A 12,892-nucleotide genomic window follows, 5' to 3' on the forward strand; every position below is an offset into this window, starting at 1 on the left:
GCTTTGATAGGATTCTGTCTCTCACAGTTTCTGTTTTTAATGAATTAGCTAATTTTGTTTTTATACAATTCACTTGTGAGAAAATTCGCTCCACGCATGCAGATGAATGCGGCAGAATAGTAAGATTTTTCATCAAATATGACAATAAACCATATTTATTATTATTCATGCCATCTTTTATGTCAGTCAATGAATGCCAATATCGAGGAATGCCAATATCTTTAGGAATTGATAGATCTGATGCTACGAGACGATAACTTCTCCACTCATCATCTATTTGATTTAACCTAATATCATCAACAAGTGAGGAGAATTGAGCAAAAAGAGGAATAATGGTAGATGGTGACTGGCTAGGGTCACTAGCAACTTTTGGGTGCAAGATTCGTAATTTTGCAACAATGCTGTCTTCATCGAAGACAAATCTTTTCATTATTTGCGAACTAAGTTCCACAAGAACCTTTAAACCATCATTTTTAAATCTCAACAAAATAGAGTTATCTTCGAAAGGTTTCTAATTAAGTACGCCATTGCTCTACCACCGAAGTAAATATGATTGACATTTTTATAGTTGTTTTGGTTTCTTGGATCAATTTCTGATAATTTAGCTGTTCTTAAAATCTCATATTTAATGAAGCAACTAAGTAAATTGAGATATTCTGTTGATACATTTAGGAATAGGTGGTGTAACCTGAAATGCTCTGATTGAAAATCTATATTAAGTGTATTTACTTTTTCAAGAATATATTGGAAAAAAAAGCATTGGTCTGGTTCCAAGGTCTGTAAGTGTATCATAAAATTTTTTGGCATTGTCAATTTTATCTGTCCTTGATTCATTTTGAAAGTATAGAACTAATGCATCATAATGTTCTAAAATCGTTGATATTACTTTTTCCCTCGACAATCACCTGGTTTGAGCAAGTTTGTGAATTTTATGTATAGCTATATCAGCAGCTTCTTGAATGAGTACAAAATCTCTTTGCCGCTTAGCACTGCGGGAGAAGTAGGAGGTTAAATCCTTTAGAAAAGCTTCTAAGTATGAGGGTAAAACACTGACTGCATGACTAGCGCATAGAGAAAATGAATGACAAACGCAACCTATTACAAAAACAGATGGGATGTCATCTTTCAACAGTTTCTGAAATCCACTGTTAACGCCCAATATGGCGGAACAGTTATCAATATCAGACCCAATGATATTGCTAAGAGGAATGCCATGATCTAGCAGAAGAGTTTTGACAGCACTGTAAAGTCTTTTAGCACTTCCGTTCTCTACACATACTATGTCTAATAATGCATCAGCTACATCTTTTTTATCAGTATCAAAATACCGTACAACAACAGCCAAGATTTGAGTGACGGAGATATCTGTACTCTCATTTATTATAATTGAACATTTTTGATTCTTGCATATTTCGGTAAGTTGAGACTTTTCATGGAATGATAATCCATCCTGAATAACATAAGAAAGTTTAGTTTTCTTCATTGCCAACTTTCCAGCAATTTGGCTATCCGGAAATGCGCGTTTACACATCGTTACAAAACGATCAACATGAGAAAATGGGACGTTATACTCAGAAAAGAAGCTAGCAATTATTAACTCACTCCTAACTAAATGTTTATCCTCTGTTGACGCTTTCTTATTAAGAAATTGAGTAATAACAGCTGTCGACTTAGCACACAGATAATTACTGTTATGTTTGGCTGAATCTTTAGGCTTTATTACCGCAGATTTGTTTGCGTTTTTAAATGTAATATTACAACACTTGCAGTAACTGGTATCTTTGCTGTTCACGTCTTGCTACAGCCAATCTTTTAATTCAGGATATTTTAACCAATCTTCTTTAAATATTTGAGAATACCACTTCTGTTTATTCTTTGATGGCTCCATATGGTTGGATTGAAAGAACCATAAATATGAAAATAAGGAAAAAATATTGATAATTTAAACAATTTGTCAAAACACTGTACAAGCACAAGATCTCTACAATGACACTGCAAGAGGTTGCGCTATATGTATGTAACGATGTAAAACCTGTGTGCGATAAGAAAGGGAAAACGAAACCGGACAAGAGCAAAAACGGTTTATTTATCAGATTTATCAAAAAAGAAAAAAATTCGTGAGTATAATAGTAAAATATGATAAAAATATTAAAATTCAAACTTTTGTTCAAATTTCCTAAGATTTTGGAAGTTTTTTATTAAAAATCCCTAGATCCCTAGGTAGCGGCTCAATTCCCTAGATCGTGGGAAAAATCCCAAGGAGTGGCAGCCCTGCCTGTAGGGGTAATAAGCTCAAAAAAGTATGGTCCTATTATGAAATCGGCTGTGAAGCCACACGGTTACTTTTGGAGAATGCAGTGGTACTTGCTGGATCGCTTGGGGATGTTCAGATGCCCAAATTCTGCAGTTGTGAGTGTTGACTGACCCATTTAGATAAAAATGAGCCTCATCACCCCACAATATTCTCCAAGGCCAGTGATTGTCGACCTCCATTCGGGCAAGAAATGTTAGCGCGAAGGTCATGCGCTTATCATAATTTGCGGTAGTTAGTGCTTGTACACAACTGAACTTATACGGATAGAAGTGAAGCATTTTCCGTAAGATTTTACAGACTGTACCATAAGCCATATCAAGTTTGCGAGTTATGACACGAGTGCTTGTACCAGTACCGGTCCCTGTGTCGTCGAATACCGCAGTACAAACGTCTGTTACTGTCTCTTCTTGCACTGATTTCCGTCCACTGCCAGGTCTAACTCCAAGTGATTCAGTTTCTTCAAACTTCTTAATCATAGCTCTCAGTGCTACAGCTGACATAATACCTGTACGGTTATGAAGTCTTCTAAATTCCCAAAGGACTGCTACGGCATTGCACTGTTTAAGGTGCACTGAGGCAAATTAGGACGCATATTGAACACAATTCGTCACTGATTCGAATAACTGCCTGAACGTTCCCAATCCCTTTTTAAGAGGAATTGGTGGCGTTGCTGTCAAGTACGCACAGTAAAATTTGCATAATTCTTTTCACCTGCGTTTACTGCAAATATTTGACAGCTTTCGGCTCCGTTAGTGCCAAAATTTACCCTATCGGCGTCTTTTGGTACTAAATCTTTTTTTCGCGGAAATCATCTCCCCATGCCTTCGAAAGTCTCAGTATACAATGTGGTCTCATTCCGTGTATTAGGTTTAGCTACAGATACCTCCAAATAGGGAAAGTTAATTTATGGCCACCCTGTACATTGTGAATCACATTCAAGTACACAAGGGCAGATGATTTTCTATATACTGCATACCACATGAGTGACTAGTAATAAATGGGCTCCTCAAATTGTAAATTGCAGAAATCCATCAGAGAATAGAAGCTGAGGTCGAATAATGAAAGAATAATTGGAATGCCTAACAAAAAAGTCACGATCGACCTAATGCTGTGTTGGAGAAATGAGAAGGAGCGTCAGAGCGGAATAAATATATGACGACAACAAAGAGATGCCGTAATTAGGATTGACAGCGATTCAGTATTCGATTTTATAGACAATGGCCATGTTACCTCTTTCTGAATAATGTAACGAATAAGTTCTTGACCATCGCAAACTCCAATTTAAAAAGATGAAATCCTGTATTATATTTAGCACGGTGAAGGAACGAAATGTTTATAGTTCTGTTTTATTATTTTCCTATATTTATTTATTTATTTATTTATTAGATATTCTGGAAGACTGCTATAATCTAGAAAACAATCATGAAAGTTTTTCACCCACTTCTTGCCAAACAAACAGCGTGAAGGTGGTCGTTGTCACAGTGGAAGACGAAATAGATCCAAGCATCTCCAACCAATTGATCTTAGGACCTATTGGTTGGAGATGCTTTCCACTGTCAACTGGAAATTCTCGATACTTTTAAAAATTCTCTTCATTAGCACACTTCGTTGTGACAGACACTAGTTAGGCGTATAATAATAATAAGGATGCTGCATAATAAATAGATCAGAGCAGTGGCAGCACGAATTCAGAATACATAATCGTTGTTATTTCCCAGCAGGTAATCCATTATGACATTAGGATGACTGTTATCACGAAAAAGAAGATAATATCGTAGCAAAACTGGTGAAGAAGAAACACCGATAATATCTAAAATCAAAAATTTTACATAATAATATAATAATTTACGTTATTAGTTTAAAGTTCAAATCAAAGAAAGAAAACTGAATGTTGTTTGTTTTTTACGTTAAGTACTAAAGTAATTTAGAATGTTTTCGTTTTGAAATGAAAAAAAAACAAACACATGACACTCTAAATTTCATATTTATCCGTCTTATTAATAAGAAAACGGTTATTTTCAAATATGCAGATGGCGTATTTAATTTCGAAAAAAAAGACTAATTTCTCTCTTTTAGTATTTTTGTTGATCGTATCATTGCAAGCATTTGTTGTATGAAAGATGTTCGGAATGTATTCTTACCCAGAGACTATCAACAAAATAAATCCTCCAGGATAGCTTGCAACTCCACAAACTCCAACTGCCACCTGATGCCAAAAAGAAAGTGTGCTTTCATTATCCACTTTACAGTTTTGTTTCGTTTGTCGTTCACTTGAATGATAAAGTTCTCAGCGAAAGTAGAGCGAATTCTGTAACAAAATAAATTAATCATAGCAGAGTAAATAAATGCAAACAAATCCAGTAACATTTTTTTATCCTTGAAATGGAGTAGGCGAGGCTATTTGAGCCCTGATTTCTGGAAACTGATTAGCACCCAATTTCCAATCTTACACAATCACAGATAGCCACCCAATTCTATCAATGACTTCAGTTGGCGTCAGAGGATGAGAGTACGGCAGACAATGTCCGCCATCTCGTGGTCCCTAATCCGTACACTGTATATTATATATATATATACATATATGTGTTTTTTTTTTGGTTGGAAAGTTTTGAATCTGAATGTAGTCTGTGATAAGAACATCTTTTATAAGAGTTTTTCAACTAAAGCCGAGTTAAACTGTCTCATATGGTGAAGAAACGATTTTAACTCCAGAAACCTCGGGTGTTCCATTCTCGAAAGGAGCTAAAAAGGTCAGAAAAACATAAGCAGTTAACAGAGGCTCAGAGACCTTCTTTGGCCATAATTGAGAAACAACAGTCCATGCTGTTTGAAAGAAAATATTAGGTTATGTAGAGCAGTGGTCTCCAAAGTGAGGTACGCGTACCCCAGGGGGTACGCGTACCACACTTTGAATATGTGGAGGTACGTGAAGATACGTCGATAGTTGGAGGTACGTCAAAAAAAGTTTTATATTGATAGGAAAAAAATTAATTAATTAAAGATAAAGAATATTACTTTCTTTCATCAATTAAACACATATTTAATATAGAAAAAGACGTTATAAATATCCTGTAAACTTAAATTTGCGAGCAGTGCACATCGGGCAACTTTGCACACATAATCGTCTGTGGCAAAGCTGTCATGTTTTTTTAAAACTAGGGAATAAATCTCTTACTTCTTATCATTGCCATTGTTTGTAGAGCATCCTAGTGTTGACAAGCCCAACTGGAGAAGGAAAATTGCTTAGTTTTCTATCTACAGACGACACCACAGTTGTATTAATTATTTGACTATTAGTAGTAAGTTTAACGATTTTTTAGTATATATATTGTTACTGTGCAATTCCAACGTATTTTAGTGCTTACTTTTACGTTTACACTAGAAATAGTAAATTAATATTATCAAAATTGTTTACATTTTTTAAGTGTTTGATATTATCAATAGTAAAGGAATTATATTTAAATTTTACAAATTAATCGTCACAAAATGGATAAAGGTTAATAAAATTTCCTCCAAAGAAACCGCGAACTGAAGATAATTATGATAGTACTTCTACATCAGACGAACAGGAAAATATAGGATTGATTCTTCTATTCAAACAAGTTCGTTATCAGTCAAATGAAATGATAAAAACATTAATCTGAAACTTAACAAAACCTTGCCAAAGAAAGTTCGAAATTATCAAGAAGACTACTCGAAATGGGGATTTACATAGACGATGGTCAACAATGAACCTCGTCCTACATGTGTATTGTGTCATAAGACGCTATGTAATGGAAGTATGAAACCATCATTAAAGACACTTAAAAACTAAACATCCTGAACATGAACACAAATCTTTACAATTCTTTCAGCGATGTTTGAAGACATGTAATTCTCAATCCAACAACTTAAACAAATTCCTTAAAATTAACGATAAATATTTGGAGGCATCTCTTGAGGTTGCATTCTTAATTGCAAATGACCAAAAGCCACACACCATTAGGGAAACACTTGTACTCCCAACTGCCATAACAATGGCAGAAATAATCTGGAAAAGAATATGCAGATAACCTAAAATGCATTCCCTTATCAGCAAATACTATTGATAGACGTATAGAAATCATTGCAAATAATTTAAAGAAGCAACATATCAAACCAGAATTTCAAGAAATTATGAAAGAAATGCAAGGGCATTGTTCACATTAAATATTGTAATAAATATGTTTGTAAGCTGTTAATAATAAAAATGATGTGTAAAAATATCTAGCGTTTTTAATTATCATATGATGATACAAGGCATATTTCCTCTTTATAATACTTATTACAATAGATTTTTGCTCAATCAATTGGGGGTACGCGCTATTTATTTTTTCTGTCTTGGGGGTACGCGATCAAAAACGTTTGGAGACCACTGATGTAGAGGACTAGAAATATACACCTAAGATGTATCAGATGTTCGTTTCCCACTTAACCAATTTGTATCTTTTATTGTATCAATATTTTATCTTTTGTATTGTGTACGTGACATTATATAAATTTTATTATATTAAAATTTGCATTCATATCGGTACCCTCTTCTTCTTCTTCTTCAACTCATCCTTCTCTTACGGCGGGTTCTCTCAACCCGACAAGTCATGCTCCTCTGCTGCATCCCCTAAGGAGAAGTATTTTATGGCTGTAGATCTGCTTTCATGGGGACGTTTTTCTTGTTCTGAGGGACGGAAAACCCGAGTTTCCGGGAGAGAAAACGTTGTGCCTGCGCATGAGACCGACTAACTCACCATTTGATTGAAAGTACCCGATAAGGTATCTTACGTCACAGATGGGATTCTTGAACATCCCACATCGTACATTTCACAAAGGCGTAAACTGGTCAGAGAGTGCACACGTGCAGTTGATAGTTATAACAGGATGATGGGATGCAAAACGTATATTAATTTCTTTGTGTGTGTGTGTGTGTGTGTGTGTGTGTGTGTGTGTGTGTGTGTGTGTGTGTGTGTGCGTGCGTGGGTGTGTGGGTGTGTGTTAGATTGACTATTTTAAAATGATTTAATGAATTAATAAATCAAGCTTTCTTTTGGACATAAAAGCAGTTAATCTCCCAATAAAGGAAACAATTCTTCGGGTTTAGCAATATACAGTACACTTCTTAAATACTGACCTCAGCATAATCCATATCTACTAATTTCACCTTCAGGATTTCAACTGTTGTAAGTGAAAATATAACTTGAAGGTTTCTAAGAAACGACCAATCAAACCTTCCTGATTATGCTCTCGAACTGTGCATCTAACCTCTTCGTAAAACAATGTCGGAAATTTCTCTCTCTCTCTCTCTCTCTGGTAATTTCTTGCTCAAAGTTTATTCGCCTAATTTGTGCATTTCGTTCATTTCTTGTAATGCCTTTAATTAGAACTGTTGGGCATTTTATCTAGAACATAGATGCCTCGTTGTCAACCATTACTAGAATAATTAACTGTTCCCCTTAACAACTTCTACTCAAATTATCTATCACTGTCTCTCTTGTCAGAAGAGATATGAACAAGATCGTGGATGTTACCGATATACTCGTCGGAAGACCTGAATTCCCATGACTTTACTAAAATCGCTATTTTCACAAACAGTCCTAACCTAAAATTCAAAAGATGGTGCAGATTTCTTTTCTTATTATGAAATTATGAAAAGTCAAAGAACGAATGCCCATCCACAAACTTGTCTCCCTCTTTTTGTAACATTCCCAAGTGGGATGATGTGCATCACTTCTGTTCTTTCTTTCTTTTTTTTCTTAAAATTGTTTAAGCATTCCACGCTGCTTCTTTCCAGGAAGATTTCAGAGAAGAAATCTGCCTGGAATTCACCTGTTGGATAAAGCATTAGAGATACCTACCTAATAGATTGTCATTCTCCTCTAGCTCGAATAACAGCATGTACTTTCCGAGACATCGACTCCACCAGATGCCGGAGGTGATTCCAGCCATGCCTGATGGAGCATTGTCCACAACTGAGCCTTAGACGTCGGTCCCGGATACATGGATCTGATGTTTCGATCTACGGCATCCTAGATATAGAGAAAGAGAGAGAGATTCGATCAGACTTAAATTCTGGGACCTAGGGGACCACTAGATGGTCCTAAACAAAGATAAGTGTTCCTCGAGCTAGCCATGCTTGGGTAGTTGAGATACGATGGAGCTGCGCATTGTCCTCTGAAACAGTCTATCGGCTGCAGGGTGCACAAATTCCATGAAAGTGTCAGGTGATCAGCGAATATCACCTGATCAGTTGATTTTTGCTCGCAATTGATTTTACATGTTAATTTTTAAACGTGCAATATTTTCTCTGAAGTTCAATTTTTTTGAGAACTAATCCTTGATTTTATGTGGGATAAAAATTCAGGAAATTCCAGTAACTCACAATTCCAGTAGATTGCAATGTTTAACACCTCTCCAGACACAACAAGAGACCTATTGTATCACATGAGAAGGCTCCCGAAACCATCACGGAGCCATCACCTCCTTGCAGAGCCGAACTAGCACGACGGGGGCTACACCCGCACCCTCCCGTTAGCTCAGTACAACTGATAACGGGATTCATCAAACAAGACTCTGGTCCACTCTGCAGAGGTCCGATTTTGATGGTCCCGATACCAGCCGAGGCGCAATGCCCGATGACGAACTGTCAGCAGTGGTACATGATTAGGGCGTCGACTCCTGTAGCATATGGTATGCAGGGTACGCCTTACCGTTCGCTCGCTGACGCTGCTTGGCCCTTCGACATTGAAATTGGGTGTGATTTGTCCTGCCGTTGCCCTGCAGTTGGTCTGTACGATCCTGGACAGTATACGTCGACCACAGTCAGCAATGGCGTATGGTCGGCCACCACTTGCTTGCTGGGCGCTGGTAGTCCGTTGATGGTATACGAGTGGTAGACGGTTGCCCTTGAGAACCCTACGTTTCTTACCACTTTGGAGATAGAATGACCGATCTATCTTGCATTAATAATTAATCCAAGATCAAAATAGCTAAGATTGCCCCATTTGCCCAAGTTCGTAGATTGCAATACGCTGTTGGGAAACCCCGATGTCCTTCTATTTACCATCTGTGTTCGGTTTGGTACGTTTCCCTCTGCGCTGGGGATGCCAGTGTCAACTTCCCTTATCTCTAATGTTTTGTGCCTTGCGTGTATATTTAGTCATTAAATGGGGATAAGATGAAGAATGTGTGACAGATGAGGTTTCCCAGTTCGTGATCACTCTTAGGGAATTGCTTTTGCTCCTCCGAATTATAGTTTACAGCTGGGACGTTGAGCACAACGCGGCGTTATTGTGTAGCATGATGACGCATGAAGCAGTCCACATTCAGTATTTATGTTGTCAAGGAACGCAGCTTTCTGATTGTTTCTGAATGTTTCATAACAACTGCATTGTTATGAAACATTTTTAAAAGCTTCTTTATGGTTTTCTTTTTAGGATGCCAAGAGTGGTTAAATGTTATAGAATAAGTTCTGCCAGGAAGATTCCTGTTACTTGCATAAATCTGATCCTTTTACTCATTTATGCAGATAACTCTGTGTTCAGTGGTCCTGCAATTCAACCACCCGGCCTTTGAACGCAAGCCCGTATGACGCCATGTAATACCATCAGGAGGAGAAAAGAAAAGAGGCCAATGCACTCTCCACCTATGTAACCAACCTGACCCTTGCAAATGAAGCATCCACTCCAGCAAGTATTCTTGAATCTACCAAGGAATCTCAGCCAGAAAATTCGTCTCTGTAATTCTTAATTTCAATTGTATTTCTCTCTTATTCATTGACATGACGTCTCTACTATGTCCATCTTGAACTAAACTTTCTGGCCTGGCTTTCTGAAATCTACAGTGTAGGCCCTACAATACGTTTAATTCTCAATTTTTGAGTATTGCTGGTGTTGAACATAATCAAATACAGCTAAGGTTCATGTGTGTTTCTTGCCTCTTTCTACATCATGTGTGCATTTCTAACTGAATTCCTTTTGAATACATTCTACCACGATTCTTTAGCTGTTTATCTCATAATTAAAACTTTCCAAGTTCGTTCGATATCCAGAATATTTATGTTCAGTTTTACATGACAGTTATCATATTTGATTCGTTTTACCCTTTTCCCATTTCTAAACTTTTTAAATAGCATTTAGAATATTTTATTACATTCACATTTATCTTCTATAGGATTGCTAAAGGGTTTCCATGACACCTGCCTTTTGGTTGCTAATTTCTTTTATCACCCATCCTTGTTCTGTACACGAACATATAAACACTTCTTCGTCTTAGACAAAGGATAAGAAGAAAGAATTTGTAATATTTTAATAACCAAAACCGACTACGCTTACCTGACATGCGATAAAAATGCTGGAAGATATCCTTTATATACTGTCATCAGGTAAGGAACTAGAATAGCTAATGGAATCAAGATTCCAGTCGTGATAGCAATAAAGTGTACTGAGAGAAGAGATATGGTTATCTCATCAGGTAATATGGTTATCTCCTGAATGAAACCTGAAAAAGTAGTAAAATGATGTTAGCAATCTGCATTATCGAACTTTTTATTCTTCAAGTTCAATAAACAGGTCCTACTGAGCAACAGCTGTGTGTGTGTGTGTGTGTGTGTGTGTGTGTGTGTGTGTGTGTGTGTGTGTGTGTGTGTGTGTGTGTGTGTGTGTCTTTACAAGTTAAGCAATTCTCAATTATCCAATTCATTCAGACGTGGAAGAATTATTATTTCACGCAATAAGGAAACGTTATTACTGTTTCTTTGCCACAAAGGACAGTAGAAGCTTACTTGAATAATGTAGAAACATTACAGATGGAAACCACATGACGAAGAACCTCTTTTCCTTATCATTTGAATTTTCATTAATTTCCTTAATACTCCTACATAGCGCAGAATACTGCGCTTCTTTCGACGTGATTTTTCATGATATTCGATTGCTAAATAATATGACGAACAGAACAACATTCGTTATCATGTCATGATACAGACTCTGATCTCCTGATGAAACATTCGTCTTTTATTATATATATATAATAAAAGACTGTGAGCTTCTGTTATGAAACAAATTTCCGAATACATCGCGAAAGAAAGAGAAATAAAACATACTTTGACCTTGACCTTAAACGAAATACAGCAATATCAATCATCTTCATTAAACTGCCACTTTACGAAATCATTCCCTAGAATATCTAATGACACAAGGATTACGAGTTTCGTAATTTTTGTATTTTTCCCCTCTTCTTTTGTAAGATAAGCTTCTACAATATTTACATCGTAACTGCTCTAAACTTTTAAGCCATTCTTCGGTATAAATTTGATATATTAAATTATCTCTGAACAACTATTAATTCAATACAAACCAGAAATACATCAACTCTCACAAGAGAGAGAGAGAGAGAGAGAGAGAGGTAGAGAAGAATGAAGTTGATTTGCTGCCAATCTCTCACTGATACATTCCACTTGCTTTCACGCAGACGCTTGGTTTTTTGCTCACGAATTTTCTGTATATTTATGGTCTCCCCCCCCTTTTTTTTTTTTCCTCACACCACGTATGCATGTTTAGTGGTTAGTTTTCCCCAGTAGTGAGCTATGGAAATTTTAACAAAGTGTTCGCATCGTTGAGCAACAACAAAAAAAAACAAAAAAACTTAGCCCTGATAATACTTATGTTGCGACTTTGTAGAACTTCTGACAGATATGATAATTCCTGTAGGATATCAATCATTAATGCTAGATCTTTTAAAAATTCCTAATTGAGAAGTCGGTTTAAAAAGCCCGTATATTTACCTTTCGATGCAAAATGCTGGGTAACTTCTCCACACAGCAACAGTCGTTCGTAAACTGCAAGCTGCCCATCGTGGGCAGCTTGCAGTTTAAGAATAAAAATTCAATACCAAGGTCTTTTGCAATCGTATTTAATTCTCGTTGATTTTTTGGTGATTGATGATAAAAAACATATAATTTATCTATAAATATTTCAAAAAGATTTATTTCTTTAATGTTTTTTTTATCGAATCGTCTAATGCTAATTGTAAACGATGAGCTAAATGCCAAATCACAAAGTTGGGAAATTTTTGTAGAAGTTTGATTGCAACACCTGATTTGTTTCCTAATATTACACAGACGCGAATTCTCCATGCTTGCTGCGCAAGCTCATTCATTGAGAAATAAGTACTATTTATTTGTTATTAAAGGCATGCATTTATAAGCATTCTATTTAGGCTTCTATTTTTGTAGACAGAAGACATCTTAAGCTTGCGCGGCAATAATTGGGCTTTGCGTTGTGTATCGAAGGCCGATGCTTGCTCTTCTAGTCAAAGCTACCTTGGCTTGCTCGGTTGTAGAAACTTCCAGGTCCTGGCCTCATAAAATCACAGTGCTGCAGCACTGTCATTTCATGCGCGCGCATAGCCATTTCCGCCCCCCTTCAAGTCATCTTAAACACAAGGCCATACACAGTGAAAGTAGCTCTAGCCAGTGAGCTTCAGCCAAGTGTGCGTATTGCTTAGGAAAATTGAGTTACAACCAACTTTTTAAGACGATGTTATTGACCAGTTCATAAAGAAGAACCGCAG

General features: G+C 36.6%; 1 protein-coding gene across 1 annotated transcript in view; it reads right to left on the bottom strand.

Annotated features, from left to right (window-relative positions):
• Positions 1–901: 901 nt before the first annotated feature.
• The window catches only part of LOC150092530 (uncharacterized), a 32,635-nt gene continuing 20,644 nt past the window's right edge, over positions 902–12,892 (bottom strand). Inside the window, exon 7 of the mRNA XM_090414225.1 lies at positions 902–1,372. Within this exon, the coding sequence (XP_090270351.1) occupies positions 902–1,372 (471 nt within the window). The remainder of the gene's footprint in view (positions 1,373–12,892) is intronic.

This window comes from Typopeltis vanoorti, chromosome 25 (genome assembly GCF_054136105.1).
Source record: "Typopeltis vanoorti isolate ZY-2024b chromosome 25, IOZ_Tvanoo_1.0, whole genome shotgun sequence".
NCBI classification, from domain to species: Eukaryota; Metazoa; Arthropoda; class Arachnida; order Uropygi; family Thelyphonidae; genus Typopeltis; species Typopeltis vanoorti.